At 39.1% G+C, this 26,352-nt stretch overlaps 1 protein-coding gene and 1 long non-coding RNA gene across 4 annotated transcripts in view; one reads left to right on the forward strand and one right to left on the reverse strand.

The window, feature by feature from the left end:
• Positions 1-6,603: 6,603 nt before the first annotated feature.
• On the reverse strand, positions 6,604-14,869 carry LOC133994478 (uncharacterized). Of its 3 annotated transcripts, XR_009927105.1 has the most exons (3): positions 14,688-14,869; positions 7,081-14,315; positions 6,604-6,976 (listed from the first exon to the last, which is right to left on the reverse strand). It is a non-coding gene; the product is annotated as an uncharacterized LOC133994478 (long non-coding RNA). The 3 variants fall into 3 exon arrangements; XR_009927106.1 differs by having other exon boundaries at positions 6,604-10,574; XR_009927104.1 differs by having other exon boundaries at positions 6,604-14,315.
• A 4,710-nt stretch (positions 14,870-19,579) lies between these two features.
• The window catches only part of ubl3a (ubiquitin-like 3a), a 37,659-nt gene continuing 30,886 nt past the window's right edge, over positions 19,580-26,352 (forward strand). Inside the window, exon 1 of the mRNA XM_062433372.1 lies at positions 19,580-20,243. Within this exon, the coding sequence (XP_062289356.1) occupies positions 20,217-20,243 (27 nt within the window). The 5' untranslated portion in view covers positions 19,580-20,216. The remainder of the gene's footprint in view (positions 20,244-26,352) is intronic.

Below are 26,352 nucleotides of genomic sequence, written 5' to 3' on the forward strand. Positions count from 1 at the left end.
TACATTTGTTTTGTTTTGTGTCTTAAGGGGAAATATTAAATATGTTGCTCATTTTCCTTTAAGTTTCAGTATGCTAAGATGAAATGGGGCCAAAGTATTGTAGTCAAGGCAGCCTAATTAAGTAAATACACAATAAATGAGTAAAAACGACAATGCGGCTCCTCCGTACAGCATCTCTGATCTGTTATCTTCACGTGAATATCATGCTCTGTAAAGTGGTCATCACTGCTGCCACAATCAATGCAACTAACAAAACAATAAATGATCAAATATTATGTAACGATGTACTTCTGCTTCTGAAAAAAGTCGTCACTGAGACTCTCGTGCTCAGTAAATATTTAAGACCTAAGAGTCATTAAGTCTGATCTCTGGAGGTGAGATTTGTCTGTTAACTTGCATCGCTCTCTACTCAGTAAATTCAAGTTGACAACGGTGCCCGGAGACAATTAAATAGAGCAGGAAAGCATCTAACGACGTGCCTCGATAAGCTGTTCTAATGAAGAATGACTCATCACACACCACAACTGTATGTGTCCTGTGCTCTTGCTGTTGTTGTATGCAAACAAGCTGTGCATACCATAGCTCTTTGCCCTGGTGGAGGTACACTAAAAGTTGTAGCATTACTGTCTGCTCTGCATGTCAACATGCATCACTGACTCTTCCTGTTTTATTTAGATATAGCTGCTTCATCTCTCACGTACTCTCTAGGTCTTATCCAGGGTATAATTTAAAAAAAAAAACACACACACATTTATATAAGAAGGATTATGTGCTTTGAAAGACCCAGTGACATAAGAATATGGCTGGTGTGTACAAACCACTGCAGTCCAAACCTTAAAAAGGCACACACACATGCTGTACATTGTGGTCTTGACAACACAGTTTCCCTCATGGGAGTGAGGCCAGCTTATGCAGACGGGCGGGGGGGGTTGTTACCAACTGTCAGCCTGAGCATACACACGTATTCATAGAAATGAGCGGAGCAGTACAAACATGCCTCTGATCTGTAGTGTAAATTACAAAGGATGTGTGTCTTCTTCTGCTGTGCCGCATATCTCTTACATTTGTGTGCTAATGTCAGCCTTGGCCTACTGAACAAGCCTTGGTATGAAGTAGGCTAGAGGACAGGCACACACGGGGCAGCCAGCAGCTGACCTCTGCACTGTTATGATAAAGCCCTGCCAGTCCCTGAAGGTGACGTAGCCCCCTGCTATCCCTGATCACCCCCCTCCACCCACCCCATCCCCTCACACACACATACTTACTAATGATGCCTGTTTTTCACTATTACATACAAAACCAGTGGATGATGATATCTATGGTGACATTTTCCTAAACCCTCAACCTTGGGACATATCATGGATGTGTTGTCTACGGCTGTTACTGTCTCTGGAAAGCTAACTTGAGGCAAACACTTAACAAACATGTGACATTTGCAAGCTGTCGTCACTGCTGATCATTATTTGACTGTGTCCACTATGCTATACGGCCTGTTTCCAGCTTCCAGCAGATTGAAGCAGGCATGTTTACACTCATATCCACAGTATTGGCTGACAGATTGTCCCTTTTCACACTGCAGTGGATCATGCTGGTGAGAGGCAGGAAAGGAAACTATGCTGAAACAGTTGCAGTTGCCTCGTGGCTGCACTCAGCTGTTGATCAGTGTCTGTATGGGCCTGTACAGGCTAGAAGTGCGCATACTGTATAGCAGGTTTAGCTACACAGCGCCACTGACGGCTCCACAGCCTGTTAATCCCAGCCACCTGGTGACCACTGTGCAGACTGAGCGCCATCAGTGGTCTCAGGGCGACATCTAGTGGTGATATTACTGCAACTGCATCCAAACTGCAAACTGAGAAAACCCAATATTCAGGAAGACTGTTTTCTATACATACTTAACTTAAACACTCGGTCAGTGGTTTGCATATTTTCCTTGATTATACATATTCTCAATTACAAGCAAAGGTTTTACTTTAATAGTTCTACTTGAGCAAAGGTGGAAGAAGTATTCAGATCCTTTACTTAAGTAAAATACTGTAGAAATACTCTAGTCTAAATATACTCCATTACAAGTAAAGGTCCTAAATTCAAAATGTCACAAAAGTAAAAGCACATAAGTATTATAAGCAAAATGTACCGTAATAGTACTCTTTGCAGACTGGCTTATTTTAGTGTTTTTTATTATTATAGTATATTATATTCTCTATCTCTAACAAATACATATAAGAGCATTTTATTGCTGCAGTTCTTCAATGTGGGGCCAATTTTAGATACTTTGAGTGGCTTACTAGTAATAGTTCTGCATCTTATTGTGTATTGATAAACACCGCCCATCACTATCCACACACATCTACATGAACTACTACTGATGTCTCTGACTAACACATATCCAAATTTACCTTGCAGTTAAGTTTCTTTATAGCAATTAAACTGATCACAGAGAGAATAAACTGGTAAAACTAGTAAGGGCTGCTGTAAAGTAAAGAGCAAGTACCTCAAACTTGTCCTTAAGTACAGCACTTGAGATATAGTATTTACTTTACATTGCTGCCATCTGTTAAAATAAATATGTGCTCGATAATTAATACTTAATTACATCAAGCAAAATATTGTAAAATCTATTAACATTTTAAAGAAGGTTTTTTAGCTTTTCTGCACAAACTTTATCAATGAAGATCAGACAAAGTCCAGGTTAGTAATCTTGGTTCAAGGTTCATGAAGATACTTCAGAATCACTGTTTTACATGAGGGTTAATATGTTGGAAAATACCAAATGCATGTATGACTGTTTGTACTTAGTCACAAGTTATATTTGTTGTGAATCCTTGATTGTCTCATCAGTGTTTTGTCACCACCTGAAGGTCAATGTGAACTAGTTCATGCAAACACAAATTTTCTTTATAATGAATAATTAAAGGTGTTTTTTTTTTTATCACTGTCTCCATGCTTAAGACTGTGTAACATTAATTTAATCATTAACACAATGCAAATCTTCAGTCTTCTATCTATTCATATCTTCATGTCACCTCCTGCACCAAACCATATAAGTTCAGGTTTTCCAGAAATTAAGAAGAAAAGTCAAACTGGATGTTTGAATGTGCATGCAAATGATTTGCGAATCAGTTCATATGTCTTATCATCAACCATCATAATATTATATATCATCATATTTAACTTCTGCTTGATGTAGAAACATTTGTAACATATTGCATTGATTGAAAATACACCTGAAAATCACACTTGCTTTATCTAATTGAAGATGTGTTTGGAACACTTTGCACAATGCTTTTACTCCTCTGTTGTGAAAATAGATTGTACATGTGCATGTGCATTACTGTACAGATTGGTGGGTTGTTTTTGTCCACGACATGCCATTAAATAAAAACAGTCCTGTAGCTTTGCCATATCTCAGACAACATTTTAGTTATCAGTAAGTAACCACTCCAGGGGGAAAACTCTCTGCATCCTCTTCATATCATATCATAACACTCATGTGGATGCTGCTGCTTCTGGATCCTGAAAAACTTGGATACTGTGTAGAAAATATAGGATTATTGGATTATATAGGATTATGTACTGAAAAGCAGCCTTTGCTGTACATTTCATACAAATATGTGCACATTCCATTCTCTCCACCTGCCTGTCATCTTTTATTGGCATCGTTATTTAGTCTGCCAACCTTCTATTCAGAGGGCGGTAAGATCAAGCATCAGTGAGGTTAATATTTTGTTTAAAGATGTTATCCAAATTATCATTAACAATAAAGAAAAATAATTATATTCACGTTGTCCTCTACATTTCCTATTCCTTGTAAATGTGTGTAGATTCAATATTGTATAAAGGTTTTAAAGATTTTATTTATCTTCTGATAACCACTGAAAATGTGTGTTTTATCTCTCTTTACCTCTATAGATACCTTTCACTTCCTGCAGATCCTTTTCCCAAAATTGTTTGAATTTGTCTTTCTTACCCTTCAGGCAACCACTTGAGCTGTTTGGTTTCCTGGCTGGGTTAGTTGGAGGTACAAAGTTTCAGCCATTGGCCTTTGTCCTAAATGAGATTCACAGTATGAAACAACGCCATCTTTATGCTGGAGCCACAGTCTGAAACTAAACCAATCAAAAGGGAAACCAATCGCTTTTGTTTAAGCTTATCAAGATATTTTTAGTTTGGATATAGAACATGGAGTGGTTAGTGGCTGATTTGTCTGATTTGTTCCCCAATTTGATTCATCTTATCTTGTTAATACATTTCCAAGCTAATATAGCCAACCAAGCTAATTGTCTCAGGTTTTTGAGATTGGATGTTGCAGCTTGGGAGATTTATTGTTTTATTGTTTAATGTTCTGTTTTGATTTTTGTCTCTGGGGATTTTGACATATATTATTTATTTAATTTTAAGAATGTGGTCATTGTCTCAGGTGTTTGAGATTGGATGTTGCAGCTTGTGACTCTAATAGATGTTTTTCATATTATAAATTTGATGCTTGACAAAGATGGTTGAAAAGTTGTACCTCTTATAAACTTAGTGCAGGCATTTTACTTTTTTATTACTTCACAATCTCATTTTCCTACAAGCATATAATCTATCAGGCATCAGACAAAACTTGAATTTGTTACCAACATACACTAAAAAATCCCCTCAAAAATCAGAGCAGAGACGGGGCACTTACAGTCACCCCTTAATGAAGACCCAGACTTTTTAATAATCATTTAAACTCAACAACAAACTGGAGGAAAACAACAACCTTTCTCAAAAGGCACATAGCCAGGCGCCTGCAGCCAGCATGAGAGGCACAGCATCACACTGTGTCTATTTAGTTTGTGTTCATTGAAGTGAGCATATCAAGGCTCTGCAGACGACCAGCAGAATGGTTTGATTAATTGCTTTTTTTCTGGATAAGGGGGAGCTGCGTGCCAAAGGACTGTGATTCAGTGAGTTTGTTGTTCTTTTTTCTTTCTTTTTCTTGCTTTCTTATCTTTTTCCTTTTTCATCACGTCCTTGTTATAGTAATGTGTTTTATTTGCATGCATGTGTGTAGGACATGTGTAAAAATACTATAGTCTTCCTACTGATATTATATATTTACTACATGAAGTGTTAAAAATATGTATAGTATTTTATATTAAAAAGGCCTTACACTGACAAAGAGCTAGGGAAAGCTTCAGATACAAAAAGCTCAATTTATGTCATTGTATGATGTATTGATATTTTAACCGATGTGACAGAGTCCTTCATTGTCTTCTTAAGTAGGTATACTGTTTTTTCATGTACTATACCAAAGTACAGGTTTCGTTCGATAGTTAATAATATAGATCATATGCATGGTAGCCATGCTATAAAAAAGCAGACAAAAGAACTTGCATGTCTACCAGACTTTTACTTAATTTATTGAAAGTGCTGAGTGCATTTGAGTACAAATGGACATGACAGGTGAACATGTTATATAGCACAAGATGTGGCAGCGTGCATGTGTGTGTGTGTGTGTGTGTGTGTGTGTGTGTGTGTGTGTGTGTGTGTGTGTGTGTGTGTGTGTGTGTGTGTGTGTAGCATTAGTGTCAACAGTTAAAAAGCCATTCAGTCATGCTACTTTCTGCCTTTGACTGTTAGCATGATTCAAAGTAAGGGACCAATCAGGCGCATCTTCTTAGTACCAGCCCACCTCTGAACCAATCACATGAAGGCCGGTTCCCTCAGCATGGAACATGTAGGATAACAGTTGACTGACTGTGCAGAGAAACAACAGTATCCATTTGAAAAAGCCATGCATGAGGAAATATATTTAAGATATACACACTGAGATACTCTGAACAAAGTTGTCTCTTAAAGACAGTTGTCTGCTGTCATTTCACACAAGATAGAGCCTGTTATAAACCTTTTCCTCCACTAGGTGATGCTATTGCAAAGGACAAATCCACTTACTGGTCACATAGTCCTTCTGTCATGTCAACATTAGAAGAGTAAAGAGGTTTCACTCAAATTATGTGAGTGTCGTTTGTTTTTCTCACTAGCAGCACAGGAATATAACAGTACATTCACAGATGTTTCAGGTCTCAGTCCTTTATTGGAGTGAGTAACAGCACTAAGTTTCACATTTATACTCTACAGCAGGTGAGAATAAGATTATCTAATCACTTCACTGCCTCCACAAGGAGAAAGAAAAATAAAGTTAAACACATGGAGGGATCAGCCATCACAATTGCAGTGTATAATCGTTCATTTATTTACTTTTATGACTCAGACAAACACGATTCTGGTTGAAATTGTTCTCTTATTTGTTTCCATGAGGCAAAAAAAACCCCGACAACAAATAAAAACAAAACAAAGAACTTTCCAAGAAGGAAACAGATCTGTCAGTACTGATTTGGCTCTAATCATTGCCTAGATAAATCATTTTTGTATAAGCTTGCATAATTGGCTGTGTATGTAAGAGGCAGCAACAAAGAGAGCATTTGCATATTTTTTGTGTTTTTAAGTAAGACAAGTGTTGCAAATGCTCGAGTAGGCGGCTATACCAATGTTCAGTTCTTGTGAAATGAGATTTGTCATCCGCCACTCATGGTTGCATCTCATGAGTCATCTTACTCCTTTTTTCTCTCTCTCTCTCTCTCTCTCTCTCTCTCTCTCTCTCTGTGTGTGTGTGTGTGTGTGTGTTTTGTATGAGAAAGTAGTGACATATGAGCTATGTGTACAAACTGTATGTTGCCTTGTACACCTTGAAAATGTCAAGAGACCGAATGCCTGGAAAGATAGAAATACAGTATGTAGGCAAACAGACAAGAAAGTGACTAACACACAACAAAACAAAATCAATAAAATAAGATAAAATCCAGAGAATATAATCAAAAGAAAAACACACCCAAATAGAATAGACAATAAGTTATTTGGTGCTCATCCACCATAAGCCAAAAGAAACGGCTTCATTCCTTGTTGTCACGGATTCTTCGAGTCTCTGAGTCTCTCTTAGAGGGAACCGCTGAAAAGACAAAGAAAGTTTGATGCTGTTGGAGGAAAATGTATTCCTATTCATGCATTATAAATAAATTTATAAAGCACACATGAAACATTTATTCAATTTACCACAAGAAACTTTAATTTTGTGTTGATTTTAGTGGCCCCTGTGGACAAAAGCAGTGGTGTGTTTCCAGAATGAGGACTGCATTTTCCCTGAGCACCTCCGCCTCATGTTGCAAAGATCTTGGCTAGCATGAGCATTTGTTTGGAAGAGAGTGAAAGAAAAACACTATTCATTTTTAGTACTATTTTTCTTTTTTAAATTTTCAGGATGCATAACGATGATGTATCTGTTTGTGGCAATTTAAGATGGATCATTGTAATGTGATGATGGTGAAGCAAACAAAAACTTGTTTTAATTCTGATTAGCCTATACAACAAGGTTACATGTAAGGCTGCATTCACACAAAATCTAGTAATGTGGCACCTTACCTGCAGGGTTGTGTCCTCTTCATTTGCTCTCTAATTCGCTCAACCACCACTGCTCTCTCAGCTCGTTTATGCTTTTTTTCTCGCTCTTTTTCTCACCTTTCTTTAAAATGAGTCAGGAGGCTGACAAGAAGTCTAACTTTACTTTCAACGTTAAGAGAAATGTCCTCTCCTCATCCTAGTAATGTCTTGGTACTCCCTCATGCTACAATGCATGTAATGTAAACATAGGGTGCTATTGACAGTCATATAGAATAACTATATAGAAATAACCAATCCTTTCAGTGAGGATCTTGTTTGCCTATGTAGGTCATATAGAGGCATAAGAGACATCATCAGACTGTTTCATAACTAGTTAAAAGTTCCTTGTCGTAATTTTAACTACTCAGAAAGTATTTAATAAAACCTCTTTAATAAATAATCTCTTGAGTGGAGTGTTGATAGACATATTTAATTAAAAACAAGCATTGCTTCCTGGATCAAATGAGTACAGTGCTGCTGCATGCTCCAGATCTGTCAAAGTAGCAAACAAATGTATTTGTTATTTTTATAGTTTTCCAGTAATACGCCAAGCTACAATTATGTTTCCCATAAAAATTTAACTAGGGAAATAAATTAGTACATAAACATAATTTCTGAGAGACAGAGGTGTTTACTGCAACGTACAGCCTAAGAGTCTCATCAATCAAGAGAGCTCTGATAAACCCACTACTCTCTACCTGCCCAGCACCAAACAGCTGTCAGATAAACTGGTGACAAGCTGATGAGAAAAGTTGAGCATAAGCAAGCTGATGGACACTAAAATTAAGCTATAATGAGAGTGAATATTGGAGTCAGGTGGACAGAAACATGACTACTCTGAGTTTTGCTGGGTGTGGGGAGGAATTACTTTCAGATTAGCCTTAACTTTATAAACCGGTATTATGTGGTGATTTTGCAGCTATCAGCTTGTTTTGATGTTGTTCTGCCCCCCGGTGAACAAAAACATGTTAATACAGCTTTAAAGATTAATTTAAGGTGATACGTGTTTCACTGCTCTCTGGTTAAAAGTGTTAAGTGTGTTGTACCTCTGACCAAAGGCAAGTCTCATAATCAAGTAACATTAAATTTAATGAAATATTGCAACAACAGTCTGAGTCAGTGTGAGTCCTGGAGCTGCAAAAAGAAGCAGGTGAGCAAACTGTCAATCACAGCTATCAATCAACCCCCACACAACAGACATCAAAGCTGCTATAAGTCTTCAAAATTCTTATTAATGGAGCAATAATTTCCCAAATGACCGCCATCACCCTTATTAGAGAGCCCACATTTAACAACAGAGACCATAATGACTTAATGAAAAAAATATTGACTTAGAATTTTTAGAGAGAAGTTGATGCTTTTTTAATTCTTTCACCCCGATGTACACCTGTATGCCATTACAGGAAGGTGCAAGGTGAGAAGCAGCATTAAAGAACCTGTGTGTAGGATTTAATAGCGTCTAGCAGTGAGGTTGCAGATTGCAACCAACTGAATACTCCTTCCTTGCCTTTGTAAGCATATGGGAGAACCTACGATGGCCATGAAACTAGCAAAAAACACATGAGGCCCTCTCTAGAGCCAATGTTTGGTTTGTCCGTTCTGAGTTACAGAGGAAACATGCGGTCTCCATAGAAGAGGACCCACTCCCTATATAGATATGAAGTGCTCATTCTAAGCTAACAAAAACACAACAATTCTTATTTTCTGCTGATTATACACTAATTTAAACATACTTATGAATATTATATCCCATTCCTGCCAAGTCTATTCTGCTAGATGCCGCTAAATCTTACACACTGGTCCTTTAAGAGTTTCAGCTGCTAAAGTTTAAAAATGTAAACATCCATTCCCTGATCTTGTCATAGGACCGAATAGCTACCCCTACTAATCAAACTTTCCTCCAAACTTCCTGATAATGACTTGAAGCTTAAAGTTCACAGTTCGATCTTAAAATCTCAGCTGGAGTGAAGTATACTTTGAACGGGGTATTATGAGTAAATTTGTCCCACTGGGTTATATTATCAGACTCTCCTAAATGAAACTCTTCTACTGTATGTGGGATAAGGACACAGATTTGGCACACTCATTAATGGAATGATTATCAGCTAAAATCATCAAACTGATTAAAATTAAAACCTGATTGAATATTAGTAGACATTATTACAGTGTACCCATGTCAAGGACACACCAGCAATATAGTTTCCTTATAGGGTCCAAAAGCAATCACATGAACACATGCAGCACATACAAACTTTGTGAGCTTTACATTTTTGTTGATTTTCATTATTTGTCACAGTTGTTTTGAATGCACTCTGGGGTTTTTAAGGCTGAAATGTAAAGTGTTGTTGGACTGTATTATATTGGAGGTAAGATGAGATACATGAATGCATTATATCAAAGGGTTTGTAATTTTCCAGATTGCCTCTGTAACCTTCTTACAGCCGCTATCCGGCTCATTTTCTGCACTTTGTATTTCTTGTATCATGAGGAAGCGATCATTTAATTTGGGATCTCTTTCACTAGCAGTAATTTAATTAGGTCAACTTAAAAAAACAAGTTCCTCTGGTAAAACCCTGAAATGCTCGCATAATTTTAGGCCATCAGTGCCTGATCAACTTTGTGTGTATTTGAGCGCGTGTTTGAGTGGATTTGAGTGCACACACAGACACATCCTCACTTGACTTAAAGCCAGTGAATTTCAGCTGATGGAAACCAAAGCAGGAAGTCAGGCGCCGACAGCAGGGAGAACACACGCACACACCCACGCATAGCATAAAGATAATGCTTGTATCTGTGTATCTGTGTGTTTGAATATATTTTTAGGACACTGCAGTTTGAAAGGAAGTATAAACGAATTATGTCAAGATGTTCAGGATATAATATTTGTTACTATCACAAGTTCATGTTGTTATGTGTGTGTGTACATCCCTGCCTGAAGTTTTGCAATCTGAGAGGAGTTTGTTGACTTACCTTATATAGCCCTATAGATTATGTTCATGTCCTTGTTCGTGAGTCAGGCTAAGATTTGTTAAGCCCTCTCTCATTATGAATCTGTGTTTCTCTTTTAAGCTCTGCAAATACTTGCTGTTGACGAATCTGCTGTGTCCTGTCTGTGAAAGACAAAACCACACAACAAAACAGCATTCGCCTCAGATGACTCAAAAAAGCATCCTGGAGGCATTCTGGAACAAACACCAATCAAGTGACCACCTGCAAAACAATGACTACTTGAGAATTGAGCCCAGCAAAAATATGTTATCCTATTACTTGCTTGGTAGATTTACACATACTCTTGTAATGAAGACCAAATGAAGCAGAGGGCATGATCTGTTCATTCTGTGACTAAATCAAGCTCAAAATTGTGACCATAGGATAAATATGGAGTGGAAACAGCTACAGTACATGCTGTCTCACAATCCTCTCACGCTTTTTGTTTTGAGCTCTGTAGGGAAGACCGCAGCTCATCTAATCACAGCTATTCTGTGTGAAAATGACCCCATGGCAGCACCAGTACATATCGTGCACTGCTGATAACCCCACCTCGCCCTCTACTTTATACCTGGCGAGTCATCACGAGAGAGGAAGGAATGGTAAGAGAGGAGGCTAAAGAGGGTGAGGTGAAGAAGAAAGTGGAGGCTGACTTAGGTACGTGGAGGTTAGCGCTGCCTGCGGTTAGCTCTATCAACACAGCTGTGTGTCCACACCCTGGTAGAGCTCCACTGCAACTGTGTGCCTGTGTGTGTGTGAAAGAGAGTGTCAATAATGAGTGACTGTTACTAAAGCAGTGGAAAGTGTCGAGACATCATCACAACAATAGACAGTGTTATTATGCAGCAGCAGGCAGGTAGTGAAATAACAGTGTTTAAACCTATGTACAGACTTTGCAGTGTCACCGTGACAACTAGACTTCCTCTTTTACAGTGTGTTTTCCTTTATGATACTATTGTACAAGTTACAAGTATGTTCCTGATTTAAAAAACATAGAGAGAGAAAGAGAGACAGAAAGAAAATTAAATTAGTTGAGTTTTAGTTTTTTCCACTTTGGTGTTAATTTCCTTGGTATTTTACATGAAAGGGGTCATTGTTGTGAGCATGAAAGCGTTACGAAATGTGAGTGGCAATATTATATGTTTCTGTCTGAACCAAAAATGCCATCCTCATGGCGAAAGATGCAATAGCTAGCAGAAGATCACCAAAGTCATCAAGACTCATTGTCAGCTGTCAAAACCTGGCTCAATGCTGGACAAAGGAGAGGAGACTATATATGAGTTGTAAGTAAGACAACTAAAAACAACAAACCAGAATGGAAGCCAGGGGAAAGAGAAACGGCTGGCTACCACCTGGTTATCTAGAGTAGAGTATCTCTGAATATCCCAGAGTACCCAACCTTCCCCCAGGCTCCTGCAGCAAGAAAGGAGTCCTGTACAGAGAGGGCTGTAACACCTCATAGAGATGAGGTTCAACCTCAAACCCTGGAAAAAGAGAACAATGTTAATTACATCATTTACAGTTAAAATTGGCATTCTCACTGAGGACATTAAGTCCCTTTGAATCCCAAAGGTTTAAATTAAAACATGAGATAACCACAAATGTCTGGACAAAATGTTGTGCTAGTCCAGTCAGTAGATATTAAGATACGCTGGATAATGTTTGATATGCTGGTGGCACCAGAAGAAAAGTCAAGGAATCAACAGTGTATTTAAGATTCATCCTCTGGGGAATATTAGAATGCCATTCGTACAGCCACTAGCATGGCTACAAATGTACAAAGACTCTTTGGTTCTGTCTCTATTTCTCAACCACAACAGGAAGAGATGTACAGTTAGATAAGCTGGTATACAGTAAGCAACCCATAAGAGATAAGAGTTTATGCTATTTTAATGGCCTTGAGATGGACCAGCTAGAGTGTTACAAACACACACACATGGATCCATCAGCCCACTCCGCACCTTTTATGCCCTTATATACACACACATATCCGGTAGTTTTAGGATGGAGAAACCTGCCAAACTGCTTCATTCCTTAACATTACTCAAACAGATAATACATGACTTGCTTGTACATACTGTATGCAGAGAAGCAGTCTGACTTGTATTAGATGTGATTCATAAGAACACATAGGCCAATGAAAGCTTGTCAGTTGAACAGGATAAACAGGACAGAGAAAATGAGTTAATTTAAACTGAACAGAACATCCCTGGGACATGCTGTACTCATACAAACACATAAAATGCTAAACAACTCCCACTCGCAGGTAACAGAAAGAGATAAGATAGGCATCTACTCTCCCAGAGGCAGGCATATAAAGATACAAAATACAAGTACCGAGCATGTACTTTATTCTTCTGTGGCAGATGGCAAAAACGTGAGATGATGACAAAAAACTGTTTTTATAGCCGAGGTGGGGGAGGCTTTTAACAATGACGAGGGCGTGAAAAACACACAACGTTGATTCACAACACAGTAACTTGAAATCACACAGACAACTTTTTGTTTCAGATTTAGCCTTTAGCAAAAGGTCAATCAGGTGGATCTAAGGACAAATCCCTGTGTATATTTACTGCTCAGTATGTTAGACAGGTGGGCAGATTAGAAAAGCTCCCCCCTCCACCTGATCCCCACAACAACAGTTCGTCATAGATAAGCTTCAGGTTTAGGTTGTCTCTGGGTAAGTCCGAGCCAAATCCAACACATGTTTAGACTATTGCTTTAAGACGGACCTGTTCAAAAGTAATGAAGCTAGCTCTTTGAGGACTGGTGACATTGTACCAGAGCTGTCAGTCAACAAGAGCTGTTCATGTGAATCAAAAGGACAGAGTATTTCAAACACAGGCAGTCAGCAGAAACAAGACTAGGGGTTCACAGCCATGCAAGCAGCTCTGTGGGGCCATACCACCGAGTGTACAAGCTTTGAGCTAAATACTAACATCAGCATGCTAATATGCTCATCGTGACAATTGCTGCCTTCAAATGGAATGAACTTGTGGTTACGACATGGCAAGTCATGTGCACAATATGCTTGGCATTCAAGTGGTTAAGTCACGAGAACACTGCTGCTAGGCAAAATGGACGCCAAAACACGCCTTGTGCTCTTGTCATTAATATTAATGTTACTTTCAGCATCTTGAAGCCACCAAGGCTAACAATTTAACCAGCTAGCGAGCGGGTAATGAGGAATATCAAAATTTTCCACTAACACAATTTAAAATGACGAGGTAAAACTTGACTAAAATAACAATTCATTATTTTAGCATCCACCAAAAAATTAACTTCCATGTCCTCCACCATTTCCTAACTATAAGTATCAAAGTATAAAACACTATTAAAAAAAGTCACAAGCCTCTGCCCCACGAAATCAACTCAAGCTTCACATATCTGCTTTAAATGATCATTTTTCAATCACATTCTGACTGACCAGATTCTGCTTAAGACTGAGCCACTCCACTGATCTCGCGCTAGCATGGTACAATATATCCTGGCCAAAATGATACTTTAACTTTTTACTTTTTTGTGTGTCTTTCTGATTTTTATTATCTTAAATTATGCTTATATTCTGATCTGACAGTGAATGAATCTGATTGAATGACTGTGAATAGCTTAAATATCTCTACTGTCACTCAACTAACATTTTCACCATGTCATAAGTTTTACAGGTATCTAGTCATAAACCAAAGTAGTTGAAAAGCTAAAGGGATAACAAAAATGATAACAATTCATCCTGAGGGGGGCATGTTTGTGTGTAACAAATTTCACGGCAATCCATCCAGCAGTTCTTGAAACCTCCGGCACTACAGGAAAATTCAGATGATCTCTTTGGATAAAGTCTTTGGTATATTCATCCTCAGGGCAACCTGGCAAAAGATGGGATAGGGAAAAAGTACAGAAGAGAATAAAAAAGACAAATATTCAATGGTATACAGTAAATTAACTTTTTTGCGAGTCATCCAAGTCAATTGTGACATTTGTTTCTGGAAAGACAAAACATGGACATCATTTTTCATTAATAATAATAAAAATAATAATAAATCGCATTTATATAGCGCTTTATGCGGTACTCAAAGACGCTTTACAATTTCCCTATTACCCTATTACATTGCTTTGAGTGCCACATACAACTCCATTGACTTCCATTGTGTTCATGTGGTGACAGAGATGATATCTCAAAACCTGCATACATAAAACCTAATTCACCTGCATGGCTGTATATCAAGAGGTGAACTCACAGTTTAAGAACAAGACGGTCAGTGTTCTGCTCGTTGATCTCTCTCAATCAGGGACTGATGGGCATGAGGAAGACTGCAGATTTGCAGGAAGGGGACATATAACAGCATGATATGGTTATGGTGGAGAAATAATTGCTCACACCTCCTCTGTGAGCACCGAACTGAATTGTCCTCTCAGTCAGGGGGTGTGAAGCATCATGCTGGGTGTTGTGTTGCGTCGGTGGCTCCCAGCACCAACCTTTCCGCCACAGTCCGAGCTCAAAGTCTGCTTTGGCTTCTCAGAATAGCTGATGACACACAGTGCATGTTAATAATCTGTGGGAAACATGGGGAGGCAGTGGTGGCAAAGCAGTGTGATGTTTGATTACTGCTATGCTGAGCGTCAGGGTTTATATATGGAGCAGTGGCAACTACCAAATGTGTTTGCATGCCGCCCTTCAAAGCCGAAAAGCAGCAACTGTTTAGTAGTGACACAGAAGACAGAAATAGATCAAAGTTTATCTTCTATTCTGACAGTGTGCAAGTGGATATAGTATACTGCTTAAACTCTCATCTTGCACTGTAATCTTTAAATCCCACAAAAAAAGTAGCTAATTCTGCTTCCTTTTCAATGCTGATAAACTTTATATGTGTATGTTTCACTTCTACAACATGTCTTCCTGTGGTGTGTGTGTGTGTGTGTGGTCTGAGCAAGGCAGCAGGTGCTTAGATGAAAACCTAAATGAGAACACAGTCAAGAGGCTTAGAGGATTACAGAGTTGTATTGTCTTTACACAAAATGTAGCATTTATATTTGATCAGCAGACCTTAAAGAGAGGAACTAAGGGACTATAAAGGTGACCCAGCGCTTCACATTACACAGACCTGCACTGTTGTACAAGTACAGGCAACTGCTGAGGAGGGAAACACAGGTTGGATAGACAGACAGACAGACAGGCACACACACACACACACACACACACACACACACACACACACACACACACACACACACACACACACACACACACACACACACACACACACACACACACACACACACACACACACACACACACACACACTCTATCGATCTGATCCAGATACAGTTTGGTTTTGTTGGAAAGATATGACCAGCAGGACAAATAATGAAACACAAGCATTTATGGTCATTTCTTTTACATCCAGTTTCATGTTGTCATGATGTATGTTTTTTTTGGTTAGTTTTTTTATATTTTCTGACATATTATAGATTAAACAATCAATCAATTAGAAAATAATCAAGGGATTAATTGACAATGAAAAAATGCATTAGTTCCATCCCTACTTCATTCATGAACTAAATAATACACTGACCTTCATTTTAAAATGATAGCCAGCAAAAACACATTCACACCTCACTGTGTTTGTGCTGGCATGCTTACGCGTGTGTGTGTGTGTGTGTGTGTGTGTGTGTGTGTGTGTGTGTGTGTGTGTGTGTGTGTGTGTGTGTGTGTGTGTCTCAGATTCACTACCCCCTCTCCACTCTCCCTTTATGGTGGGGAGATTAGGTAGTTAATCCTGTAGATCTCAGAGAAAAAGCCACTCCTGATGCCACAATGGATTTCACTCAGTCCACCAGAGAGGACAGACCTGCTGCCGATACGCATCTCGACCTCTGACGGAAACAGGGCCCACACACACACACACACACACACACACACACACACACACACACACACACACACACACACACACACACACACACACACACACACACACACACACACACACACACACACTGGCTTGGTGAAGCCAGAGCACTTCACCAAGGACAGGATATTATATTACATATGTATTAGATGTATGCTATAAATAACCTGACAACCATATTGAACTAATATCATGAACCTGTGATGTCTTTTTCCAGGTTTTTTCAACATCTTCTCACTGCAATGCAAGTATTTCTTTTTGCTGCTTAACAAAAGCCATTAGTCTGTCGTTTCATGTCTGTAAGGTGTTCAGTCTTAATGACAGCATGTGCTGGAGAATTGAACAGTCCTGGATACTAATTGGCTAAACTATTGATTAAGTGATTAGAGAAGCAGCCTTGTTACCTTGCTTTATCCCTTAAGTCACCACTCATTTCTAATTGACTGTCACTATGCATGACTGCAAATGCAACTGTAAATAATGAAGTTTTCAGTATTAATGAAATTCTGCCACTGTCTGTAGCAGAATTTCAGTCAACGTATTACCAGACCAACTACAAGACTGGATGGGACTTTCTGGCACCGTAATAAATTGGTTTGAGTCCTACTTAAAGGACAAGTCTGTATGTAATTACACATCTGAGCAGACAAAAATGACGTGCAAAGTTCCCAAAGGCTCCATTCTGGGGCCTCTTCAGTTCAACATCCACTGGCTCAGATTTGGGAAAACATCAACATATGTTACCAAAGTTATGTAGAGACGATACACAATTTAACATAACCATATCACCAGGGGACTTTTCAATTACACAAAGACAAAACTTAAGTAATTGCTTTTGGAGCCAGAAATCTTGTTGTCATGGACTCAGACCTAAAATTGAACAGCCACATTAAGACAATTACAAAGTCAGCTACTATCACCTTAATAATATATCAGGAATTAAAGGACTTATATCTCAGCAGGATTTGGAAAAAGTTGTCCATGCAGTTATCTTCAGTAGACTTGACTATTGTAATGGTGTCTTTGCAGGTCTCACTGCTGCTCGAGTCTTTACTAAGACCAAGAAAGTGATCACATCACTCCAGTTCTCAGATGTTTAAACTGGCTTCCTGTCTGTCAAAGAATTTATTTTAAAATACTACTGTTGGTTTATAAAGCACTGAAAAGGCCAGAATGCATTTCTGATTTGCTGCTACGTTATGAACCAGCCAGACCTCTCAGGTCATCTGGGACAGGTCTGCTTTCTGTTCCCAGATTCTTAACTAAACATGGAGAAGCAGTGTTCAGTTTTTATGTTCCACATATTTGGAACAAACGTCCAGAAAACGGCAGGTCTGCTGAAACTCTCAGTTATTTTAAATCAAGGCTGAGGACTTCTCTTTTTGTTGCTGCCTTTTGTTAAATCAAATAATTATTCATTTGTTACAATGCACTGTAACTTTTACTCTTGTATTTTATTCATGTATTATTCTATTTAAGTTTATTTTTGTTTTCTATTCTCTTACCTGTTTAGCTTGACTGTTTTTGGTTGGATGTAAATGTCCTCTAATGGTGTGTTTCCTTTATCTGGATGCTTTTAATGGTTTATGTATAACACTTTGAATTTCCTTGTTTAATATATAAATAAACCTGCCTTGCCTCACTATTGTGAACCTGAGAAGGTTGAAAGACACTAAATCCAGCTCTAGCAAGCTATTCTGCAGCTGACCCTGAACTTTGACCTTCTCAGAGGTAACAGACAGAAAAAGCAGTCAATAAGGTATCATATTCTTATTCTGTGCTGTTAAGATAACAAACTTACAGCTGCTCAATTAATGGAGACTTTTTACAGCAGCAAAACAGGAACTTAATATGTATTACTTGTCTTTGGCTGAGGTGTAGAACATAAAATGTAATAGCAGTCTATCAAAACTGATGTATTTCCTTTTTTTTTGGAAAGGTCCCATTGACTATCCACACTCACTTTCCTCTCTGTGTCTCTTTATAAAAAGAAAACCTCCCACCCTGCCCGGAGGTGTGTTCAGTCATTCCACAAAACTGAACAATCTCCTACTCAAGCTCTCACTATACTTTCAGCACTCACTTTTCCTGTTTCACCCCCTTAATCTGTGGGACTGCCGCCATGTTCTTAAAGGGGTTGACGTCAAGCAGCACAGAAAGAAACGTCAAACCCGGAAATGGAGTGTTTTCAACTTCAAAATAAAGCAAACATTAATACTCAACCTAATAAAACTTCTCCATAAACATTCAGGTAAGAAATCTATCATTACAACAGGGTTGGATTTAAAACAAAATATTGTGACAGGGGTGCCAAGATAATATATGGCTTTCAGATTTGAATTAAAATGAATAGCACAATCTCTAATATGAACAAAATAATGAAAACAATGCTGCTTCCATGTTATGATTGGATACTGGTGGGTACATAAAAATATAGACCTCTGGAAACACATTTTGAAATGTCAGCAGGAAAAGCACAGTTGTAAATGATAATGAAACTTTAGTTCAGTTTGAGGGTCCTGCTATTCTGCATGCTGGCTCAGTGTTACACTGTCATGACACCTTAATCTTAATAAGACCGAATTTTGCTTTGTTAGGGTTCAGCCACATTAAAGCTAGTGGAAGGTAACTTTTTCAATACTACTTGAGGTACAACTTGAGGTTATACACTTGAATATTTACATTTTATACTCCATTACATTACATTACAGAAAATAGCACTTTTTTTTATTGCACTACATTATTCAAAAGCTGTATTTGCTTGTTACTTTTTAGATTGTTTTACATATTGTACAAAACTTATAATCAGTTTATGAAACTGACAACGTCTTGACGAACTGCATTAAAATGCCATTAAAATACATGTCAATGCACTAATTAATATGCAGGTCATTATTATATGAAGATTAGATTATTATCTATTTGACAGATAGATAGCAAGATAGATAGATGAAAACATAGTTTACAAAAACACATACACAATGAGGTGAGTGTGTGAAGTACTATACTATTTAAGAATAATTAGAATATAGAAATCTAAACTTTAAACTATATGTCTTGAAATATGTGTGGATGGGGATCTTTGGTTTAAACGATTAAAAAAATGATGTGCAGATAAAAGTTTAAAGTGGTTTAATATTTAAAAAAGTAACCGGATGTGCCTCTTCCTTTTTCCGTGACAAGCTGCAGCTCGACATCAGTGTGGAGGATGACAGCTGAGAAAAGGTAGATCAGCGAGAGCGTACTCAGCCACGGTAACAACAATCAGCACTAACTCCCGTTTTAACGAGAAGGACCGACACACTTCACCGTGTGACGCCTTTTATACCAACCCTCCGGCAGTGTTTGAGTTCATTCCAGGACGGTAACCCACCGTTAATCTTGCGGATATTATTTCTTTTTTTGCCTTTTTCACCAAAGAGAGAAAAAGGTCGGTGTCCGGATGTGCCAGCAGTGTTGGGTTTTTCGCATGGCGTAGGCACCTTTTTTTTTCTACAGCAGGATATTCTTGATGTTTGGAGGGTCCCAGGAGGCCCTCGGGTCGACATCTTATCCCCATTAACATTATCCACACTTCCGAAATTAACCGATTTCTGAGGGAAATGAGCCACGACATGATTGTGCAATAAGAGAGGAGGAAGCGTTGTAACACGTCTCGACTACCTCCGTGTTGTGACTGTGGAGAGAGCAAGTCACCAGGAATAAACTCTGCTTTTTTTCCTTTTTCTTTACACGACGCGCCTTTTCAGAGCTTGTGAGAGCTTTTACAAGACAGACGACAAAAAGGGGAAATATATTTGCCCCCTCGTGTTGTGTGAGTGTGAGTGTGTGTGAACCGGGACCGGGAAAACCTTCACGATGACGGGCAGTACCCCAGCAGACATGGTGAGACAATTTAATGTCACTTTTTCTTTTGCACTTAACCTTTTTATGAATTTATTCCTGGAAGCTTTTGACATTAAAAACCGGAACAGAAGTGACCTCTATGGCTGATTTCATTCAGGGCTGAGGAATATATATTGTATGCGTTGTCTTTTCCTGGTTTAAAGGCTACATTACAGTGAAGTGATGTAATTTTCTGAACTTACAGGACTGTCCTAGTCGTTCTATTATTTGCATTTACCCACATTGTCATTAGCCTATATCTACATTACTGATGACTATATCATTTTGTAAATATTTTGTGAGAGCACCAATCCCTACAATATTGTCACAATATTGACATCAATATCAAGGCAAAATATATTGTTGAGTAGATAGCTCTGCAGGCACAGTAGTCTATGATATGAACTAGGCTATACAAACTGGTGGTGCTCAAAGTTTGGCTTGTGGATCTCCACAGCTGACAGGGTAGGAAACTGTGACTCTAAGAACGGGTTCACAGTTCTTCAAGACGTTCAAGATGTTTTAAAACAGTCAGGTGCCTACATCAACGTTAAAATAGGGGTTTCTTGCATTAATAATTCCTCCTGTTCACAATGGCCATCAGAAGATACCCTCATAATGCACTTTCCATGTGATGGGGGGCCCACAAACCTTTTTCTCTGCAAAAAATCTATTTAAAAGTTTATCTGACGCTAATAAGAAGCTTGAGCTGTCCAAATGAGTCAAATCAAAAAGATATCTTTCAACTTTAGTCTTTATAGCCTTTTTAGTGCCAAAGTCTCATTAGACATTCATGTCACCCCAACAACAAATTGGCCCAGCCATCATGACTATGGACTTCCAGTGCATCACCTGCCCAGCTTTACCATCAGTAGATGAATTAATGGCTTTCTGCAATACCTGTCTAAGCAGTGTCTTTGATCTTCACACCCCCTGTCATGATGCACAAGGTTGATTTTCCCCTCTCTGCTCCCTGGTTCGCTCATGACCTGGAAAATAAAAACAGCTGAACGTGTCCTGGGCGACACTTCAGAGACTCGATGTCCTTAAACTGGCTGCCTGTGAACATCAAAGGACTTACTCAAAGTCCCTTAAAAATGCTCGGTCACAGTTCTACTCCAGCTTAATTAATAACCATCTTGGCAAGTATCTTTCTTCCGCCAATAAATCATCTGCTGAAACCACAATGATTGTCCCCAATTGAGGCTACAGAGGAGCGATGTAACAGCTTCACTGACTTTTTCAGTGCCAAGGTCAACATTGTCCGCTCTCTGATGTCCAGCTCTTCCTCTCTGCCTCCTCCTGTCATCCACTCTCTGTCTGGGAGCTCGCCATCTCTCCTCCATTTTGTGGATCACACTATTATTTTAGAGCGCCTCCACACTGCCATTGGACTGTCAGACTCTGCACTTCATTCGTGGATTCGGTTGTACCTTTTCAGCAGGACTGAGTATGTCTCACTGGGAGGATGTAGGTCGAGACCGCTCCCTATCACTTATGGTGTTCTGCAAGGATTGGTTCTCTGCCCCCTCCTTTTACCATCTACATGCTGTCATCAGTAGACATGTGATATGCGGATGATACCCAGCTGTACTTCAGAAGTGCCCAAAGCCCTTCTGCAGCCATGTCAACGTCTTAGCACCTGTCTTAAGGAGATGAAGGTTTGGATGAATACACATTTCCTCCAGTTAAACAGCAGCAAAACTGAAGCTCTCTTTATTGGCACTCCACACCAGATTCATCATCTCACCTCTGACAACCCTTTCCTCCTCAGTCGCTAATCTGGGTGTTAAGTTTGACCCTCAGCTGACTTTTGATGACCATGTTACACATCTGTGCAAAACCTCTTTCTACCATCACAAAAACATCTCTGAACTCTGCCCCTGTCTAACCCTGTCAGATGCAGAGAAACTTGTCCTTGCCTTTATCTCCTCAAGACTGTACTATGCAATGCTGTCTTTACAGGGATCCCTGGAAGAAGCACCCAGGAGCTCCAGTAGATTCAGAACAACGCTGTCTGATGAGAGTGCAAAAACACAAACGTATAACACCAATTCTGTCTTCTTCAAGATTGACTCCAAAGTCCTGCTACTCACATACAAGCCCATCAACAGACATGAGCCTCCCTACCTACAGGAACTTATCATAGCACAAACCTCCACCCGCAGCCTCAGATCTGCCAGCAGCCTGCTCCTCCAGGCCCCCAACTCTGAAGCTCCACACAATGGGGGATCAAGTCTTTTATCGCTATTTTCTTCATGTTGTGTGCTCCATGTTAATACTGTTCTTCCACCACAGCTCAACAGGGAAACACTGTCCAAGGAAACACAAAAAGGGAATTCTATGCTAAAAAGATTGTAAATGTGATATAGGCTATATCACATGGCAGTAAACAACTTGATATGCTGACTCGGACTGCTGAAGTGCCATAGAAACTTCAGATAAACTTTTAAATGACTGTTTGGACACTTTGGACACTTTGGATTTTGTCCCCCGTCACTTACATAGAATGCACATTTGAGGGGTATCTTTTAATAGCCAGTATGAACAGGAGGAATGGTTACATCAAGGAAAATCTCTCTCAAAAATTGTGAACTTATCCTTTAATTCTCAGATTGTTCAACCCTGAACTATGAATAACATGGACCTTACATTTTTGCTGACCATTAAGCTTCTTGAAGTATTATTTACAACAGTTCCACACAGCCATTGATTTAATAATTTAACTTGTGATGGGGCTTTTTTCAGACTAAACAATTAATCAGATCAAAAATATTTGACAGACTAATGAAAATGAAAATGAAAATAATCATTAGTTAATGCCATAATGCTCACTGTGATGGATTATGCAAAACAAGCAAGTTTCACGAATGTGCTAAATGATTTGCATATTACATGTAAATGAATGTATGCCATCTGCATCATGGAAAGGTCAACAAAACACATTCACATTCTAAAACACTGCATCATGGTTTATTTTTTTGTTGGATAGCAACAGTTGAAATATGCCATTGTTTAATGTGTAGATGAGACAATGGGTAGTAAAGTTTGTAATACAGTTTGGAATAAAACATCACCTCGGTAAAAGACCAGGCTTAATGTAAATAAAAAATCAATTTTCATTCAGTGTTTTCTCTGCCTCTTGTGGCATTATGAGTACACTGGGTTTTCACAAGAAAATTGGACTTAATTCAGTGAAACATGAGTCAAGACTTAGATCATTTAAGTGGCCTACGAACTTGAAACATGGTAAAACAGCCACTGTTGCCCAGTTGGATCATACTTGTTCCTCATCCAACAGCATTCCTCTCTGATCTGATATCAAATCACTTCACTGTTATCCACTCTGTAGTTTATGTTTGGCATTTTATGAATCCCAGGCATTGCAGGAAGCAAGACTGTAAAGAGACAAGAGATTAGGATGAGGTTAGGTGCTCTGCTGCTGGGTTTGAGTGCATACACAATGACCGGTAATTGCATTGATACCACAACCCCATTATGTCATACCTACTGATGTAGTGGTGCATTACATAGTAAAAGGAGGCTAAACTTTGACGTCTAGTTTTTGATTATCATCAGGTCACTTTATCAACTTTAAAGACGTTATCCTCATGTGACTTACTTACTTGTTTTAGCTTACTTACTCCTGTGTGTATTAGGAGCTGTCATCACAGAGATTAATGTCAGCCTCTCGTGGGTGAGCTTTTGCACACATTAAAAGGCATTTAAAATGTGTTTAGTTGGGTTTTCCTGGTCTTAAGCATAAATATTTCCTCTCCGTCTGCCAGTGTTATGTCTGTCATCGTTGCTGAAAGTGCACGGTGGCTCTAAGAATACCTCCAGAGATATGTATAGAAAGGATAAACCTTGTAATGTGCCCCGCCACGCGGAGATAAGCTATCCCAGCTGTGCCTGTGCTCCTGCACGTCGAAGCTCAGCTGATCCCCCGGACAGCAGGTCCATTATGTGCTCAGGATGTTGGGATAATGCTGTGAGGAAGTTAGAGGTGAACCGGCTTCTATATGTTGTCCGGTCAAAGCTAAAGCATTTAAGTATAGCATATCGTGAAGGAATTTCTATGGGTCGTGGACAAAATCATGAACCGAAACTTCCTTTTCCTGACCTGGTATGAATGGTAGCTAAATCCTCAGTGCAAGGTCTGTCCTAAAGAACTTTGATAAAGGATCTGGGGTTGTGTCACCATCTGTGTGGATGTTCGGTTGCAATTTTATGAGTCAGTTTACAGTTGTGTTGGTGCTCATTCAGCCACTTTGGTTCAAGCCACCATTCGCCCCACCAGACTGTCCTTAAACACACTGAATCCCTACAAGCTCATGCCTGATCTGTGCTCCTGATAATTTCCCTCGCAGGGGAAGTATCTCTTAATTATTGCATCATTTATCCCCAGCGATGGGTGTAAAGTTCATTTCTCAAACTGTAAAGTAATAATATTTTTTCAGAAAGCATTGTCAAGTCTCAAAATGGATTTGTATCTATGCCAGAGCTGCTGTCTTCAGGTTCATGTTATTAACATGCCTACAGCAGAAACGTAAAGGTCAAATTCTGCCGTTTTGAGACTTCTGTGAGTGTAAATCATCAGAACAATTCCTTCCCTTTGTGCCTCAGCTCAATCTATACATCAAATTGGCTCTGTGTGTTCCCCAAGGAAATGTGGGGAAGTATCAGCTATCTGCATTTAACTCTTCCTGTGTGGTTGAAATCAGCAGCAGATGCACATTCTCTCCTCTTTTTCCCCACAGCTGGTGAGTGTGTGTGTGTGCATACAGTTATAAAGGCTGTATAGAGTAGGAGTGAGAGTAGGAGGAGAGAAGATTGTTGGTGCCAAACATTGTGGGTGAATGAATCTGAGAGAAAGAATAGGAGAAGGAGTAGTCATTCCTCTTGAGAATGGAGGATGTTTTTTAATTTTTCTCTGGGTAGGAGAAAAAAAAGGAGGGGGGAGGGAGAGGAAGAGTGAAGGATGAGGAGGTGAGGGGGTACTCAGAGAGGGTGAATTACCTTGCTCCAGGCAGACCTCAGAAGTGCTGACAGGGTCCAAATGGTCCCCATGGCAACAGTGGGACGCTTGGATCAGGGGTCTTTGAATGCCCATGTGAGTGTGTAAGAGAATGCAGAGGGTTAGGGTGAGGGGTGCAGTATGTGTGTGTGTTTGTAACAAGGAGTGGACGACAGAGAGAGCTTTGCAGAAGCAGGAGGTGAATAAAGCACCTTCAGAGTTCAGATAAGCTCTCTGTATGAATACACTCAGAAAACAGTGAGTCCCATGGAGCGCAGAATGAATTTCAAACATCTTCGCTTTTGATATGTCCCAGAACAGCAAGACAAGACGGGGAGATCAGGTACACACACACACACACACACACACACACACACACACACACACACACACACACACACACACACACACACACACACACACACACACATACTTTCTAATAAGGGTTGGAACTAATTCCTCCATAAATGGCTAGCTTTATAGATCAGTTATAAATAGAGTTGCAACAATTAGCAAATACACAGAAGATTAACCTCAAATTTTGAAAGAAAAAATGTTCAAATTCTCTTGATCCAGTTTCTTAAATATGAATCTTTTCTGGTTTCTTCAGACTTCTGTGACAGTAAGTTGAATATCTTTGGATTATAGACTGTTGTTCAGGAAAAGACCAGACATTTTAGGTCGCGTCTTGGTTTTTGGGAAACGGTTCTAGACATCTCTCACCATTTTCTGACATTGTAAAGGTATAACTATGCAGGATTTGTCGGTTGGTGTTTGTAAACAAAACATTCAAAGTTGGCCCCTCGTACCTGGCTCAACAACATCAGCGAGCTGAGGGACAGAGAGAGAGAGAAATCATTGTTTTAGTCTAGTTTTTTAAGCACGAATGCTAAACATTTTTTGGTGGCAGCTTCCTAAACATGATGATTTGATGTTTTTGTCTGTATTATAGATGGTAGTAAACTGAATATCTTTAGATTTTTAACTGTTGGTTAGACGAAAACAGACATTTAAAGATTACATTGTTATTACTTGCTAATAAGCCTTCAGCAAAAGTGAATAATCTGTAATTAAAGTGTTTTTAAGACCGTT

The sequence above is a fragment of the Scomber scombrus genome, chromosome 14 (genome assembly GCF_963691925.1).
Source record: "Scomber scombrus chromosome 14, fScoSco1.1, whole genome shotgun sequence".
NCBI lineage: Eukaryota > Metazoa > Chordata > Actinopteri > Scombriformes > Scombridae > Scomber > Scomber scombrus.